We start from the raw sequence: 18,403 nt of genomic DNA, 5'->3' as shown, positions 1-18,403 counted from the left end.
CTCTCTGGAGCTCACTCGGGGCTTGGACCGCGCAGGGTTTTCAGCAGGCAGCGCTGATTTCGTTCCAAAATGAGGCGTTTTGGCACAAAAGTTGCATAATCTGGATTGCAGGTTGGTTTTCTTCTCGTCTTCAACTAAACCTTTGTTTGTTTGTTTGTTTGTTTAGATCTGCAGTTATCACTCTGATTTTTGGACCTGCTTTAATTGGGTTTCCCCCCTCTTTGGGTGAATTACCAGCGGTTATCGTTTTTATGCAGATTCTTTGCATCACTCACCATGGTTCTGAATGTGCAGAAGTGGGCAGTAGGAAAACAAGATGGAAACACTGATTTGCTTTCCCAGGATTTAAAATACATATTCCCAACAGCTTGTGTTAGTAAGTGGTTGTACAGTCAGAAAATTGTGGAAGATTGTTTTAACGTGAACTTCTCTTCACGTGAGAGCTGCTGACACAAAACCGGGGTCATGACTCCTCAATGCAGATGATGGGCAGATATTTTGCTAAAATAACCATTTTGCTGTGGGTCTCATCTCCATTTTCCTTTATTTCTGGGCGTGTTTGCCATTTTTATCACTCTCAGAGACAGAAAGTCAATGATTAATAAAGAAAGAATTGAGGTGGAAGGTCACATGTTGTTAAAGAAAGGATCATTCTCAGGCTGTCTCTGGTGTTCCCTCCAAACCCTGTGCTGTTCCCTTCTCCAGAGGCTGCTCTGTTTATTTGGAAGATTATTTTTCAAGGATTAGCTTTCTCTTTTTTTAAATTTTTTTTTTCTTTCCCTTGACCTTTTTCAACAAAAAAAAGTCTGTGTAGGGTTTTCCAGAGCCTGCACCATGCGATTTAAAGCATTCCTCATTACAGATCCCCCCTCTCTGTGCCACCAGCTGACTCTGCTCCAGCAGTGCATGGAAAAGAGACAGAAAACCTTTGCTCCAGTGTCTGCTTCTGCTTAAGGAGTTTTCTCGTTAAGGGTGAAGATGAGCACGAGGAAGCAGCCAATAATTGCTCTTGTACAACAATAATTGTTCTTGTGCAGCAGCTCCCTGCGTTTAAACTGATTTCCTTAAATCCAGCCTTCTTTGCTGTATTCTGGACGGCAAAGAATGTCAGATATTTCTGCAGCAATGCCAGATTTTTCTCCCGCCAGAGCTGAGTGAAGGAATCAGTGAAGTAAAACACCAGTTCTGCTCCTTTTCGGGCAAACCCTGAGCCTCCCTTAGACTGAGTCTAACCATCCTTAGGGCCCATCCTTAAAGCCAGGTTTAGTGAAGAACAGCCCTTTGAGTCACGGCTCTCTCCTTCTGAGGCAACGAAAGCAGAATCTTTAAATGGATAAACGAACTTGGGCTGCTGCTCCGTTACTCTGGCAGCTGCAAGTCTGGTTGAGTTGTCTGAAGGGAGAGCTCCTTCCACACTCACCTTTTGAGGAGTAGAAATTTGTGAATAAAAGGTGCTTAGGGGCTGAGTTGCTGCTGAGATCCCAGCCCCTCGTGTCATTTTTCACATAATAACTGAGCAGAGCACCCTCGGCAAGGGAACTCGAGCCCCGCTGCTGAATGTGAACTGACAGCCCAGTGAAAACAAAAGTCTTCATTTTCCTTGTTTGTCTGCTCTGTACCCAGCCAGAAACTGCTCCGAGTGCTCTTATTAGATCTCCAGGAGAAATCCCGGGGTTCTAAAATCGCTGAGTACACATGAGCGGTGCCACGGCGTCCTCGCCCCGTGCCAAAGCAAATCCTGGAGTTGAGCAATCCTCGTGCTCGGTGTTTGGCGGGGCTGAGCTGCTCGCAGGAGCTCACAATCTCTGCAGTTTATCGAGGTGCCACCAGCAAACTCCGTGGCCTTGGATTTCATTTCATTTCATTCCATTTAATTTCATTCCATTGCATTCCACCCCCTGCAAACCCCGCAGTGGTGTCAGCCCCTCTGGCTCCTGCCCTGGCTCCGTGGGTGCTGCTGGGTTTTGCTCCCGTGGTTCTTTTGTGTCTCTTAGGTCACAGCAGGAGGTTCTGGATGTGCCAGAAAATTCCCAAGCAAGAGTCGGTCAAAGCCATGGTCCTTGCTCACTCTGAATTCCATCGATCCCAGCCTTATTTTGCATCGCCATCTGCCAAACTCCCACCCCTTTCAGTCCCTAAACCCTGGTGAGGTGGCTCTGGTGGCTGCCCAGCCCCTCTCCCGAGCTGTGTAAATAAACATTCCATTTAATTAAATCCTGGAGCCCGCTGAAGTGGCCTGCAGCAGATGAAAGGGGCTGCAGGCCGTCGGCCTGTGACGCTTTGGGAGGGCTTTCAGACATTTCTGCGCCTTTCTTTGCTTTTACTTCGCTGCCTTTATTTCCTGGCGGAGCGGCTGTGAGCTAATAGCTTTGTAAGGCACTTCTCCTGCACTTGTGCAGCTCTCAGAAGTGCTCAGCATTTCCTCATCCAGTGGCAGCTTTTCTGGAGGCTTCAATGGGAGCAGCAGCGAGCCCAAGTGCCTCTTGAAAAACCCACACCGCTCTCCCTGGAGCTGTTTGACTCCTCGCGGAATAAAGGCAGCAGCATCACAAGTGATGATTGGAGCAGTCACAATTCCAGCACATTCCTCGGTGTCTGTTTGATCCCAGTGCCACCAGACACTCCTTTGCGTGGGGCTGCAGTCAGGGCAGGGGACGCACAAAGATTAATTTGTTGTTAAGGGTTAATTGCCAAGGAGGAATCCCCGCTCAAATCAAACGTGTCCCTGGGAAAGTTCCTCTTTTCTCTCGCTGTCTGTTGGTTTTGCTCCAAGTTTAATCACTCAGGGCAGGGAATCTCCTGGCCTCTCTCCAGCCTGGCTCTTTCCCATCACAGTGGCACTTGGGACTTTCTTCTGACCCCAGTGCATGAGAAGCCAACCCCACCACGCAGCTCTCCGCCGACTTCCAAGGGTTCTGAAGTGGTTTTGTATTTATTTATTTGGAATGTAAACCCACCTGCACTACTTTTCATAAATGCAAGCCGAGATCTCCAGGACTTCTGCGTCTGCAGCTCAGTGTTTATCCACTGGAGCTGGGGTCAGGTTCTCTGGGACTGGCACAAAATCAGGGATGGTGGCACTCACTCAGGGACAGTGGCATTCAGGGATGGTGGCACTCAGGGAGCCAAATCTGAAAGCTTGGGGCACTCAGGGATTTGTGCCTGTTGGTCAGAACCTCCTCAGAAACAGTGGGAGCTGTTGTTCCCGGAACTGGGGAGCACCACATGGATATGGACAGGAGCTCCAGGGGGAGAGCTGGTGGCACTGCACCCAGAGCTGGTGGCACTGCACTCAGAGCTGGTGGTACTGCACCCAGAGCTGGTGGCACTGCACTCAGAGCTGGTGGTACTGCACCCAGAGCTGGTGGCACTGCACTCAGAGCTGGTGGCACTGCACTCAGAGCTGGTGGCACTGCACCCAGAGCTGGTGGCACTGCACCCAGAGCTGGTGGTACTGCACCCAGAGCTGGCGAGGTCACCCTGGCCCCAGGAGGTTGAAAAGAAATCAGAAGAAATCCGAAAAGCTGATTTCTTTTCCTGGCCTCCTCAGGAAAGGAGGAACCTGCCGTGTCTTTAAGGTGCTGCTGTTTGTGCTCCACAGTGTGGAAATATGAGTAGAGAGCGTTTCTTTTCCTCTGCTACACTTAAAGAGCTTCAGGTACACAGGGAGAGCCTTGCAAGGGGCAGATGGAGGCTGGAAAATTTGCAGGTGCCTCATCCCATTCTCCACTTCCATCCCTCCCATTGCTGGGAAGTAAAAGTTCATCGTTGGGCTGGTACAAAGTGGGCAGGATATCTCTGATTCCATTTCTCAGAGTTTGTTTAAACACAGCAAAATGTTCAGAGGAGTTTGGGTTCTTTCCTGGAAGGTCAAACTGGGAAGGGCAATGTCCAGGGCTCACAGACAGCAGCTCTGTCAGCTCACGTCACTTATTTCCGGATTTATCTCTTGGATTCACACACCCCACTGCAAAAATCACTCCTCATTTACATCCCTGTGCTCAGCTTTGCATTAGTGTAGAACTGCCCAAATACCTTTAATAATTAATTCCATCCTGGAAGGGTATAACAGAGGTTCTGCTCATTGCTGACAACAAATAACAATCACATTTATTGCTTTGGATATCACACTGCAGATGACTAAAACTCCAGGCTGACAATGTCTTTGGAGAGCTCAGGTAGATCTGGATAAAGTTGGTGCAATAACTCCTTTTTTTTCTTTTTAATGAATTTTAGCTTGAAGGAGCAGCAGCAAAGCTTCTTCTTTCTTTCTTTCTTTCTTTCTTTTCATTTCGGGAGGGAGGGAGGGAGGGAGGGAGGGAGGGAGGGAGGGAGGGAGGGAGGGAGGGAGGGAGGGAGGGAGGGAGGAGGAAGGAAGGGAGGAGGGATGAAGGGAGAGAATGGAGGAAGGGAGGAATCGGGAGGAGGTAAGGGCAGGGAAGGGAAGGGAAGGGAAGGGAAGGGAAGGGAAGTGGAAGGGGAAGGGAAGGGAGGGAAGGGGAAGGAAGGGAGAGGGAAGGAGGGAAGGGACGGGAAGGGAAGCATGGAAGGGAAGGGAAGGTTGGGGAAGGAAGGTTTGGGGAAGTTGTGAGTGGAAGGGAAGGAAAGGGAAGGGGAAGGGTGAAGGGAAGAGGAAGGGAAGGGAAGGGAAGGGAAGGGAAGGGAAGGGCATCCTTTCCTTTCCTTTCCTTTTCCTTCTTTCCTTTCCTTTCCTTTCCTTTCCTTTCCTTTCCTTTCCTTTCCTTCTTTCTAGTAAAAATCTCCACACTCTCTGCATCAATCACATAATTGAAAGGCATTAATCAGCAGTCATAGTTTCTGGGCACAGGAAATGCTTCTCAGCACACACCGGGAACGCTCACAGGTTGGGTTGTGCTCTCTGGGATGTGGCAGCACCCCAAACTCTGCATCCCAGCCCCAAAGCTGGCTCTGCTCAGCTGTGTGTGTGTGCTCCGTGTCTGTGGGACTGTGTCTGGGTAGGGATCCAACGCTTCCAAAGCTCCAAGGCACTAATGCAAGGAAACCAAAATCACAGGGCACGATTTGCTCCGTGGTTTGGAGGGAACCGCATCTCCCGAGAATTCCCACCCTCAGCACGCCCAGTCCAGGCATTCCAAACAGGAGCCAATCTGCTGAGAAAAGGGGTGGGAAAAGACACTTCGGCATGGTTGGTATTTGCAGTTTATCCACATTTGCACTGAGAGATGGGAAGTGTATTGGAGCATCCCAGTGGCCCTGGATGTGGCAGGAATAATTTCATCCTTTTACCCAGGATATTCCTCCCTGTGGAATCCAGTCCTGCTTTAAACACATCCTTTTGTGAACGTGGCTCCTACTGCAGGAGTTTTTCACCCTGCCTTTGGCTTAAATAGAGAATATTTCTGACAGGCTATGGACTCCTCATCCCTGGAAGTGTCCAAAGCCAAGTTTTACGGGGTTTGGAGCAACCTGGGACAGTGGAAGGTGTCTCTGCCTATGGCAGGAGGTGAAAAAAAATCAGAGAATCCCAGAGAGATTTGGGTTGGAAGAGTCCTTAAAATCCATCCTGTTCCACCCCCTGCCATGGGCAGGGACACCTTCCACTATCCCACTATTCCTTCCACACTTCCACTGCCCCAGGTTGCTCCAACCTGGCCTTGGGCACTTCCAGGGATGGAGCAGCCACAGCTCCTCTGGGAAAACCATTCCAGGGCCTCACCACCCTCACAGGTAACAATTTCTCCCCAATTTTTAACCTAAACTTGCTCTCTTTTGGTTTAAATCTCTTCTCTTATGCCCCTCCTGAGTCTTTAATAGCTAATTTTTTTTGAATATTATTGCAATGCTCTAATCTGCTATCCCTGGCCTTATATAAACACTATGGGTAACAGCAGCACACAAACCCCCTGTCAGAGTTAATTAATTGGGGAATTTGGGTGAGAAAATACACAACTTGGCAGTGCTGTGCTTCAGGAGGATTAAAGACAGGCACAAACCTGAAACAGCATCCAAAATCATTAACTGATGCTGGATTTTCTAAGTATCTCAGTAAGATCTGGATTAGGTTCAAATATTCCTCGAACATCCATGTGTTACACAGTGGAAAGATTTTAGTCTTTTAATGCCAAAGGGAAAGGAGTTTGGTTACTTCAGCACTTTAATTTAAATTAAACAGGTGTTAGATTGTGATATTTGACCAGAATCCTGAACATGATAAGGGAATTGCCAGAATAAAAAAAAAAATATGCGTATTTCCAACATATTTTTCCTATCACTGCTGGAGTGTTTAGACTTGGTGCAATCAGTGCTCTGTACCTCTCAGGCAGGAATCCTCCCAAAAATCCTCCCTCAAAAGATCAGGACTGCACTTGGGAAAGGTCTCTCTCCATCCTTCATCCATCAGGATTTTCTGTTTTGGTAAAACGAGTCTTGCACACGATGGTGAGGGGGGCAAAGCAGAGGCTGAAGCTCCTGGAAAGGGGAAAGGGGAAAGGACCTGGGAATGAACTCTAGGAAACTTGAAAAGCCAAACAGCACAAAAATCTGGCTTGACCACAAGGAGTGGTTTGGGAACTGGTTACAGATGAGTGGAGAAAAGCTGAAAATATTCCCTAGGAAATGAGGGAGAATTCTCCGGGCCGTTCCTCCATCTCCATTTCCTGGTGTCATGTTTGCCCCGGAGCTGTGTTTTCCTTGCCCTGTAAATAGTCCATCCAAAATCTTCCTGGACACTGCCAGAGCTGAGGGACGGGAATGAAGCAGCAGTGAAATGGAGCCCTGAAATGAGTGTGTGAGCATTTGAGCTCAGCACCATCCCTAGGCCCGGCTTACTTTGGCAGCCGCTCTGATCACCTGCTGAGCCTGAGATTGCTGCTCTCCTTCAGCCTGGAGAGCAAGGATTGGGAGCAGCCACACAAATCCTGGCACTGCTGTGGGCTTTGCTCCTGGGGGAGGGAACAGGGGATGCCCTGGAATTTCCTAAACCCTGGCATTGATGTGGGCTTTGCTCCTGGGGAAGGAACAGGGGGTGCCCTGGCATTTCCTAAACCCTGGCACTGCTGTGGGCTTTGTTCCTGGGGAAGGAACAGAGGGTCCCCTGGAATTTCCTAAACCTCGGCACTGCTGTGGGCTTTGAGCTTCTGGGGGAGGGAATAGGGGATCCTCTGGAACCTCACAAACCCTAGCACTGCTGTGGATTTTGCTCTTGGGGAAGGAACAGGGGATCCCCTGGAATTTCCTAAACCCTGGCACTACTCTGGGCTTTGTTCCTGGGGAAGGGAACAGGGGGTCCCCTGGAAGCTCCTAATCCCCGGCACTGCTGTGGGTTTTACTCCTGGAGTAGAGAACAGGGGGGTTCCTCTGGAAGTTCATCTGGACGTGCCGCTGTGCTCAGCGTGTTTATTTGGATTGCCTTGCCTTCCAGAGGGAGCCTATATCCATTTCCAGCCTAACGAGTTCCTTAAAGCATGGCAGTTGCCACGGCTTTGAAACCTAATCCCTGTGGCTCTGCAGTAGCACTACACCAAACGCCGAGCTTCTTGTTTGTTGAGCTAATAAAAAAATCATCAGTGGTTTATCCTTCCGTGAGGCTTCCGCGGCTGCTAAAGCAGTTAGGGCTGAACAAGCCAACTCTGCCCTGCTCCTGTCGATTTTCCATTGTACAGGCTATTAACTTTTAGAGACCGTGGGCTGGGTTTTTGTGGCAAAGACATTACGGGGTCACGAAGCCCACAGACATTTTTGCTGCTGGGTGCAATTAAGGTGAAGGCTGGCCGACGTCTTAATTGTGTTTTTTAGAAGTGGCTCTTTTGCACCGACAAGAACAGCCCTGGCTGAGCTTTGGGAAGTGCAGGATTGCTGCATAGTGTAAGGATTCAGGAGATTGATTTGGTCAAACCTTTGGGTTTGGTGGCTGTTGTTAGGCTGCTGGCACGGGGCTGGCAGTGCTGAGCTCTGCATGCCTGGGATGGGATGGGATGGGATGGGATGGGATGGGATGGGATGGGATGGGATGGGATGGGATGGGATGGGATGGGATGGGATTCCCTGGAATATCCTTGGAAATTATGGGGAATGCAGTGCAGGACCGTGCTTCAGCCATTGATGAAACTTAAGATCCCCCCAAAAAGCAGCAGTGAAAATAAATTCGGATTTCATTTTTCTTGATGTCAGTGAGTACCTGACTCCAGACGATCCTGCTGAACCTTGGATTTAGGAAACCTTCTTACAGTAAATAAGTTGTAACTGTGGCTAAATCAATCAACTCCTTCCATCAACGGAGGGATTAAAGAGAAACCTCTGAAGCATTGCTGTAAACCTTTTGTGCAGACTAATTACCTGCATAATTGCTTTTGTTGGATCAGAAGTGCCACCAGCGCAGGACAAGGGGCAGGACAAGGGGCAGGACAAGGACAGCCCGTGCTGTGATTGGAACCCAACCCAGAGCCATGAGAAGGGAGTTCAGTTTTCACCTCCCAGAGCCCCTGCCCTCTCTGGAGGCTGCTAATAAACGCAAATCATCTGGAGAGCTTTGGTTTGGCGCTGGTCTCTGGGGGATGCGGGTCAAGATCCCGCCTGCCACTGCTTCCCTCAGCGTTCCTGAGGAGACCTGAGCTGGGCCCAGCTCTCCACACACGCAAGGAGCAGCCCTTGAAGCAGGAGCTCGACTTGAAGCAAAATTTAAGAAAACAGCCTTTTAGCTGAAGAAATGAAGTTTCGAATCCACCTTCCGAGCCTGTCTCAGATCAGACCAGTGTGGGTTTTAGGACGTAAGTTCCTCCTGAACAATCAATGTAGCTCAGTCCCGGCTTGGCCAAAGCATCCAGCTCTGGCATCAGTTAAATATTTACATTCCCCCCCTTTTTTTTAATATATAAATTGTGCTCTATTAGCATAGGTTTCACAGTGTGGCCTTGTGTTTCAGCCTCTGGCTGAGGCTGGCAGTTTGTGCATTAATCACCACCGAGCCATGTAAAATCCGAGGCATGAGGCTGCAGCCATCCAGCAGGCAGCATTTACTGCTCCATCATGGGCAGCCAATAAGTCACGGGGCAACGTCTGCCTCGGACCACGAGGATCTGCAAGAAAAGGGAGCGTGTTTACACTGGGGGGGACTTCTGTGTATTTAAGGAGTAATTGTTTCGGGCCCTCCCATTAATTCGTCAGCTGACACGGGCCCGTTTTTCGTCGCCGCAACAAAAATAATTATCGGGCTCGAAAAAAATACTCGTGGATTTGCACATGGCAGCCTTCTGCTGTGGTTTTCTTCACAAGTTATAAGGGTTTAATTGTGGCTTGCCGGCCTCCTTATCCTCTGCAGTCAGTCGCGGCCCCCGAGCGCTGAGGTGCGAGGAGTTACGGCGTGCCGCGATTTATGGGGGACGTAAATGATTTCTTGTTTGCCCTCCCTGGGCTTGGCTGCCTTTGCCTTCTTTCGAGCCTTTGTGGGTGGATTTAGTGCAGTGGCACTGATGGAAGCCAGGGACAAGCCAGCAGGTGCAGCGCAAAGCCCTGTCCAGCCACTTCATCCTTCGTCTCCGAACACGTCTGCGCCGAGCAGGCGCTGCTCGTTCTGCTGGTGCAGAGGGAAATAAACGGGAACCTCTGCCAGGAGAGGGGCAGGCCCCCAGAATGCTTGTGCACGGCACTGGTGCCTTCAGGAAAGCAAATTTCCATGAGTCAACGTGGGCTGTGGATCACTCAGAGTCACAGGGATGAGTAGGCTTTGCAAGGGAGGCTCTGGAGGGATCTCAGTGCTTTTCAGACTCCGAAACGTTCATCCCGGACAACCCAGGTATTGTTGTGCTACAGCCTCCCAATGCTCCTTCCATCCCGCCCTGGACTCTTCTTCATCATTCCTGGCACTGGAGAATCTTCACTTAATGGTGCCCCAGGACATCCTTCTCTTTCTCCACTTCCTCATGGTATTCTGATGTGACTCCTCTGGTTTTTGTCACATCCACTTCTGGAGAAGCCCCATCCAGTGATTTCTTCCTGCTTTTGTCAGCTTTTTGCTTCCTTCTCTTGCAGTCGTCCAGTTTTCTTTGGGTGCTTCCCATTTCCACTTCTGCTTCTCTCTTTCTGCCAGTCTGAGATGCCCAGAAGAGCTCATGGAAAAAAATCCAGGACGGTTTGCAGAGATGGGAAATTTGCATTTAATTGCCTTTGTAAATTTGCTTGACAAGCAGCTCCGCTGTGCCCTCTTCCAGTGTTACACCTACCAAGGATCCACCAGACTCTGGTTCCACATCCATTAAAACCTCTTTTTTATGAGCAGGAAAACACCGTGTTCCTCTGATATCTTCCTTCCACATCCCTCGTATTTCAGACTGAGCAGAGTACAAATAATACCTCCAAGAAACTCTCGGAGGTTCTGTGAGTTTGTGCCGCGCAGGATCATTCCGGGTCCACCTGAGCGGTGCCATCCCGGGAATGCCGTGCTCCAGGTCTGCTCGAAGAGCCACCGTGGCCACGTTTCTCCAGCCCAGAAGCACAAAGGCTCCACTGTGAGCAGTGAAATGCTGGCCCTCGGCCAAGTGGCCGTTTCTTTTCTTCGTTCCCTGTCATTAAAGCTGTGGCTTGCTCCAGGGCGCAGTGTTTTGCTCTTCTTAAGTGGAACTGTTAACGACCCAATTTGGAGTAATGTAAAGTGCACCCAGATTCCACGGTGACTTCTAAATCCATCTAACATTAATGATAATATGTAATTAATAGCTGCAATCAAAAGGAATTGTAGGGCGGTAATTAGAAATTTAGGATTAAGGTATTAGCATGTAAAATGGGCCTCTTTAAAAACCTCTTCTTCCCGGAGATGGCTCCGATCCAGCGGAAGAAAACAAATTTTAACTGATATGACCTTCGCTAAAGACCAAATTACTAAAAATACTGACTCGAGGAAGGCACCAGGCTGCTGCCAAAACATCCAAAGGTGTTTGAAGAGTTTGCAGAGACTCAGATGTAACATTCACATCATTTCCTGACAACTTTGAGATTCCAGAGCGAGTCTTAAGAATTACGCTTGTGAGAAGGAGTTTTACTGGAGTTTTTTTGGTTCAAATACAACTGCTCCCCTCTGGGCCAAAAGCTGGTGTATCCTCATGGGAGAGAGCAGATCTGCAGGAAAAGGGGAGGCAGAGGGGTCGGGTGCATCAATCACTTTTGCCCTGAAACCATAAATAGGGCACCGGGATTCTTCCTGATGGCTCATCCTAAATGGGTTGATCCTTGCCTTTATCTCCAGCCCTGGAGAGCTTGAAGGTTTTGAAAGACCCCCAGGCAGAGAGGTCCTGCTGATGAAAGTGCCAGTAGCGGTGGTGAGGTGCTCTGATGGATGGAAGAGACGGGATATAAATGGAGTCCCTAACAATTTCCAGTCCTGCACTAAATGAAATCATCCCGCTGCACGTCTCCCTTTTGAAGCTGTAAATTGATGTCTCGTGTGTTTGAAGCCCACAGAGCCCAAATTGTTCGGTGGTGTTGAAAATTTCCCTATCTAATGCCAATTAGGAACCTGCCCAGGGCGATCAATAATGATAACACTGCAGATAAGGAACAGGTAGAGGTGCAGGAGTTTTACATTTTAACAGCTGCAACAAAGTTAACCCTTTGAAGGTTATTAGCACCCCACAACTTCATCTCTGCCCCGGCTGCATGGAGCAGCCTGGAGAGCTCCAGAGGGTCCTTTGCCAGCAGAAAATGCATTTTGGACACGGTGATGACAGTTTGGAACTCTGGAGGAATCATTTAAATCCTGTGGGGAGCAGCTGAGGGAGCTGGGGAAGCTCAGCCGGGAGAAAAGGAGGCTCAGGAGGGAGCTTGTGGCTCTGAACAACTCCTGACAGGAGGGGACAGCCAGGGAACAGGGATGGGATGGGGAACGGCCTCAAGGAAGGTCAGGTTGGATATTGGAAAGAATTTCTCCATGGAAAGGGTGGCCAGGACTGGGAAGGGCTGCCCTAGAAGGTTTGGAGTCCCCATTCCTGGTGGTGTCCAAGGAATTTCTGGATGTGGCACTCAGTGCTCTGGGCTGGGGATGAGGTGGACATCAGGCACTCAGATGATTCTCCAAGTTTTCTCCAGCCTCTGGGATTCTGGGGTTCTGTGATCTGGTAAACTCTTATCTTCTGCATCAAGGTTTTGGCAGAACCAGCTTTCCCTCTGCTTTTCCAGCCATGGAATAACCAGGTGGAGCACAACTGACTGTGAAATCCATCGTGCAGCATTTCACCCTCCTCAGCAGGGACGGCTTTAGAAGGTCTGTCCTGGGGCAGATTTTATTGTGTGTAATTACAGGCTCTTGTCTCCCAAAATATTCAAAATAGCAGCTTCACCTGAGCATGGAAGGTGGAGGCATCTTGCAGGAGTATATTTTTAACATGGACTGATTTTTTAAATAATCCATGGAAAGTTTGTCCTGTGGGATGAGGATGAGTATTCATAGGGTTTGACCTGTGGTGTCACATACTATTAAAGGCAGTAGATTCTCCTCGAGAGACACTTGCCTTACTCAAAGGGCAGAAATGCTCAGCAATTCCCCATCTTCTTGCACTTTTCCCTCGTTCAACTGACTGAAATATTCCCAATTCCCACCTCCTTCGGAAAGAGGAGAATTCTAATGCAGACAGAGAGGTCCTGAAAATCCTTCCCCATATTAAAGGTTGTAAGCAAAATGTGAGATATATGATAGAAAAGCCAGGATGGTGCCAGCTTTTAAACAGACAAGAAAATGAGTAAATAATGGGTTGTATCCATTAGAGTCTGTCTAAATTTCCTTCAGCAGCTCCGGGGTGGGCTGCAAAGTGGCTGATTGCAAAATGGAATATCTGGAGAGATCAGATGGAAACGTGTGGGGAGCTCACAAAGGATCAGTGGAACGGAGAATGCAAAAGGCAGAAAAGGAAGATGAGGGAGATAGGACCGAGAGGAAAAACAGCCAGGAGGCAGATCTGTGGGAAGATCCTGGAATGGATCAGTCAGGTAGGAACCAGACAGAGGGAAAGATGAAGTGTTGGTCTGGAATGTGCAGAAAAGCAAAAAAAAAAAAAAAAAAAACAACCAAAAACCAAAACCCAAGCACTTAGGATAATTAGCTTTTCTCTAAGCCTGTATCACTTTATCTGCCATTCCAGTTTTCCCGAAGTTCTATCCAAGTGGGAGAGCTGGGGAGTGTGTTCGCTGGAGATTTTATCCCCCTGTTTAAGGGGGAGTTGATGTTTCTGGTAGATGTGCAGCTATAAAATGTTCATGGGTTATTTGGCCAAAAAGATCTGTGCCTAAGCCCCCTGTGAAGCTGTCCTGCCCTGACCCTGCTGCCAGCCGGCGTGGGATAACTCCCCGTTGGTGTCTGTAGTCGTGTCTTGCCCAATCTTGTTTTTAATGTCTCGGGAAATTGGGCTTTTATCACTTCCTTAGGCAAATTCCTTCGCTGGATAACAAAGCTCACTTGGGGAAGGCTTTCTGCTCAGATTCTGGGAGAGGCTTGCAAAGGGAGAACTTTTTCTTATGTTACACATGAATTCTGAATAGTTTATCTTATTATTCAGACTTCTAACTCCTTCTCTGAACACCTCCTTGCTCTTTTTGCTGTTTTGGGTATCCCGCAGCGAGATCCGAATTGCAATCACGTTCATTTTTCCTGCAGAAAAAAAAAAGAAACTACTGATTATACAAATAACTGTATCAATTCAGTATAGCATCCGGGTATGGAGTGAGCCCCTGGCGTGGTACAAAGGATGCCCGTGAAGAAGACGCTTTGAATTTTTTGCAGGTTTTAACGGGATTTATTTTCCACCTTAAAAAGGGTGGGATTTCCATCTCTGCCCCAAAAGAAGGTCCATCCCAGGCTGTGCTTCCACTGGATGTGTCCATCCCTCCACTTAGCATCCGTACATTCCTCGTGCTCTGGAGTCTGCCAAGCAGGACATCCTCATTTCTAGACTCATTTTGCTCCCTCCTTTTCTCTGCACAACAGATTTATTCCCCATTAAAATCTTCAATTATTTCTGGGCTTGATGTCATCCCAGTTATCTTCTTTCTTTGACTCACAGTCTCCAGTTCATCTTAAAAACGCAGGTAAGGCTTTCTGTAAACCTCACTGAAGTTTATTTAATCACAAAGGCTTTACAAGGCCTGACTCCACACTTGTGCAATAGGGTGATAAAATCAGATCTTGGCCAACTTCTCCGTGGGAAGTGTGTTTGAATACACTTTACTTGGCTTTTCACAGCCTGTTGTGACTTCTCATTAACTTAAACCCAACGTTTCTTAATAGGTTGGAACAGATAATTATCTTGCCAGTGTGTTTAGAAGAGTCATCATTTATCTGGAATGATTCCACGGATAAATACAACCTTAACGGGATAATGGCTCTGTCTGCTGATCACATTTCTCAGGCTGACTCTTCTTCCATACAAATCTAATTGTTCAAGTTAAAGCTGGGCATTAGGGAATTTTTAAGAAGTAAGAATTAACTTTTAAACTCCACATGCAAAATTCAGTTGTGATATTGCCGGGAGAAGAAGGAACGGCCTCAAGCTGTGCCAGGTTGGACATCAGGAGGGATTTCCTGATGGAAAGGGTGGTCAGGCCTTGGAGAGGGATGGAGACCCCCATCCCTGGAGGTGTCCAAGGAACGAGGATGTCAGGGCTGGTGACAAGGTGGGGAACAGGCACAGCTTGGAACTGCTGACCTCGGAGGGCTTTTCCAACCTCAGCAATCCTGTCATTCTGTGATCTAATATTAGGCGGATTTTTTTTTTTCCCTATTTTGAAGTGGTGACAGCAAATGGGCAAGTCTGTTCCAGTGCCCCAAAACGCTGTGAGCAAATCCCTGACTCATCCCTTCCCAGGGCTGGCTGGGAACTCACCTGGAATTATCCCAGAGCTTTTCCAAGGGGAGGTGGCACCGCTCTCACTTTCATGCCCAGCAATCCTGAGTCATCACAGGTAGAAATGGAATTCAGGGACGTCTTCTGGACTTTTTTTTTTGGGATGTTTTCTTTTACTGTGCTGGGGTGGTTTGTTCCTGCACGGTGCAGCTGCTCTGTGAGTTCCCTTCAATCAAATAAAGCGTTTACTTGGGCACGGTGATGCTTTGCCCTTCTTTGGAACTTTAATTGGGGAATATCAGCAAATCACCACTCACCAGTCTGCAGAACTTCCACAAATAGCAAAGTTTGGCCTTCTAATGTGGTTCCTCCCGTAGATGAGCTGATGGGTGTCTGCTCTGTGAGATTCATGGTCATGTTTTCAAAGCCTGGTTAAGAAAACATCAATATGAACACTCCAGGGTTTTAAAAAACCAAAGTACTGCGTGTGGTCATTGTGTTGTCAGTTCTGGAGTTCCAAATAACAAATGCTGCACGTGGTCACAGTGTTGTTTAATCCTTTCTGTTTAATTTTGGTTAATGTGTGTTACCTGTTGGCAGAATATAGTTGTTTTGTGGGCTCTTCACACTAAAATATTTCCAGGTGTGCCAAAATAGCCACAGAAAATCCACTGTGGAGTGCCAAATGTGTGTAACCCACTGTGGGATTGTGCTGGGCCTGTGGACACAGGGATGAACCAGTCTGGTCCCAGCTGGAACAACAGCACCTCAGATCCCACTCTTGGAGGGGTTTTACCACAGGAGTTGTCCCACTTCTGGGCTAGGAGAGCTGGAAGGAAAAGGAGGGATAGGGAACCAAGCACCCCAACCCCTGGGACCAGCTCCTGGATATTTGCCACCTACCCCCCATGACAGCAATATTAACACTGGATCTGCCTTTTTTCCCCTTAAACCCTGCAAGTTTAAGCCACGTGGGCCCAAATCTTTGGGTTAGGTGAGGGCTGTGTGGGTTAGACAAGCTCAGCTGTTAATTAAAAGCAGAGAATGAGAAGGGATGGCCCCAAACAGGCCAAAATCTCAGCTGGTGCCAGTGTGTGCCACCGCTGGCTGTGCCACTTCCCTGTGCCCAGCACTGCTCTGCCCTGGGGACCTGCACAGGCCAGGATGTGCTCCTAGGGGAGTTCTAGTGCCTTCAAATCCCGTGTTTACACTGGGAGTACTTGGCAGAGTGTTGGAAAAGCAGGGCAGCCAGGTGGGCTTTTAAGCCAGGCCTTATTTGTTAAAAGGGCACTCGCTGTGTCTGAGCCAAACAGTTTGTATGACCTGGTGTTTACAATCTCTGGTGATTTTTTAATGGAAAGGAAGAGTTGCCAGCACGTCAAATAAAGGCAGAACCTCTTTGCATACCCTCACATGCTGTGTTTTATGAGTGAAATCTCGGAATAAGCTGAAGGATGGTGTCAAAGCGAAATGGAAGTGCCTCAGAACATTCCTGTTCTCTAACTCACAGCATCCCCACTCTGCCTTCCACTGTGCACCTCTGAGATCACCCAGCGCTGGGGGTCCCTCCAGGGTGCAGGGCTGGGCTGTGGGATGCTCATTTTCAGTGAATTTTTCCAGGACTGGCACCCTGAGCGCTGCTTGGTTTTGTTTCACGTTCCCTCTCCCACGCTCAGTGCCGTCCAACATCGCTCTCCTCCTTCTGCAGGTCGGGTTTCCCAGGGCTAGGTGGACATAGGGAATTAGGAGGTGCTCTGCTTTCCTGTGCCATGGAATGTGTGTGCACACCCCTTCTCCCCACCCTCACTCCCTAAAGCTCATATAAAATCGATTTATTCCCGGGGGATGACTCCAAAAGCTTTCCCTGCACAGGCTGCACGTGGATCTGCTGTTATGAGGAGACAGTAAATCCTGGATGCTGGATGAAGTTTGGATACAGGGAATGTTCTGCTATGACCTCGAGCTGAGGCAGGACATGGCTGGCTTAACACCACCCTCCCTGCGATTTGCTGTTTTAAATAAGAGTACAGACTTAAATCTCCCTTCATCTTTTTCCTGAAGAGTGAAGAATTCTCCCAGCAATGAGCAGGTGCTGCTGGGGTTCAGATCTGCTCTGTTTCCAGGGGTTTTCACACAACAAGCCCTGCTAACTTCAGTGTATAAACCACATCCCTTCTCGTGCACATGGGCCTTCAGGATTCAAATATCTTGTAAATCTTACCGGGTGACATCTTCAGCAGCCTCCCAGCACCGTGTTTCCCTCAGCTCCACCACTGCAGAGTCATCCTGCCTCTCTAAAACCCGTGGAGAGATTTCAGGGTGGGTCAAGTCCATGCCAAAGATGTTTAATTAGCACGAGGCCTCGCAGTGAGCAGAGTTGCAAAACAAAACCCAGCCCTGGCCCGCTGCCTTTTCCCCCTTGGCTGCTTCTGCTGCCCAGATGGCTCAGCCTGCCAGCACAGAGCTTCAAATCATTTTGTTCCTACGACAGCAGCTTGATTCCTGATGATATAGAATCCATATATTAACAGCGCCTTGTGGTTCTTCTCTTTTCCCCTTCCAGGAGTGAATTCCTCGGTTGTTGCTGATTTCATGCCCACATCGTCATGGAACATCTCGAGTGAATTAGACAAAGGTAAGCAGGCAGAAAAAAAAACCAAACCCCCAAAACCACCTGAAATCAGATTTTAAAATCTCCATGTTTCTTGACTTGACCAAATCAGCAAACAAAGGGGGTCAGGGGGTATTCAAGATAAACCTCACCTGCCTCAGGATCCTTGGGCATTTAATTCCCTGTGGTTCTGTGATTTCTGGAGATCCCTGGGTTCATTTCTTGTACCAGGAAAATGTTCCATGAGGCAAAAATATTTCAAAATGCTCTGTCACACTTTTTTGTTTGTTTATTTGTTTGTTTTTGGTTTTTTTTCTGGTGGATCTTGGGATTTGAACTCAAAATTCACAAGCAGCAGGCACTCAGTTTGCCCTGATGTGTTTTATTATGAAATTTTGAGGCTTTAGTAGTACAAAATACATTTGCAGGTGGTAATTAGGTGTAATTTGGAGCTCTCCAAGGGGTGTATGTTGTAAAAAAAATGAGAGGTTTATCATTCTCCTTCATTTTGTAAAGTAAGCACTGATAATTTAAGGTGAATTGCTGAGATTCCCTCATTGCAAGGCAGGGGCTGCAGCTCCTGAGTGAAACCTGTGCATCTTTGAGGATGCCCTTAACCACCCTGACTGTGCAATTTCTCAACCAGTTCTCATTTACTGTTGAGATGGAAATTTCCCACCGTGGAATTCCGTCCCAGATGGTTTTCCCAACTGTTTGTGTTTTGTTAAATTTTTTTTTTTTTTTTCCAAACATGTGCTTGTAATGTTTGATGGGTAAATACGTTTTCTGTGCTTAAGGATGAGGAGAACGTGGAATTCTGGGGTACTTTAGGTTGGTTCTTTCATGTCTGCCTTCCCAGCAGGGAAGGAGCAGGACTCTCTGGTGATCCAGGACACAGTGGAGAAGATGAAAGTCAAAGGGCTGGTGCTTGCTGGTGGGAAAGGGAGAAAAGAAATTCAGCAGAGAATTTTCAGATCCCAGCAAATTG

At 48.2% G+C, this 18,403-nt stretch overlaps 1 protein-coding gene across 1 annotated transcript in view; it reads left to right on the top strand.

The window, feature by feature from the left end:
• Positions 1 to 18,403, top strand: part of ROR1 (receptor tyrosine kinase like orphan receptor 1) — a 155,937-nt gene that overhangs the window by 89,780 nt on the left and 47,754 nt on the right. The window contains exon 2 of the mRNA XM_040073515.2: positions 17,368 to 17,439. Coding sequence (XP_039929449.1) covers positions 17,368 to 17,439 — 72 coding nt within the window. The remainder of the gene's footprint in view (positions 1 to 17,367; positions 17,440 to 18,403) is intronic.

This window comes from Hirundo rustica, chromosome 9 (genome assembly GCF_015227805.2).
Source record: "Hirundo rustica isolate bHirRus1 chromosome 9, bHirRus1.pri.v3, whole genome shotgun sequence".
Lineage (NCBI taxonomy): Eukaryota > Metazoa > Chordata > Aves > Passeriformes > Hirundinidae > Hirundo > Hirundo rustica.
The sequence above is the reverse complement of the archived record's forward strand: the minus strand, read 5'-3'. Positions and strand labels throughout refer to the sequence as shown.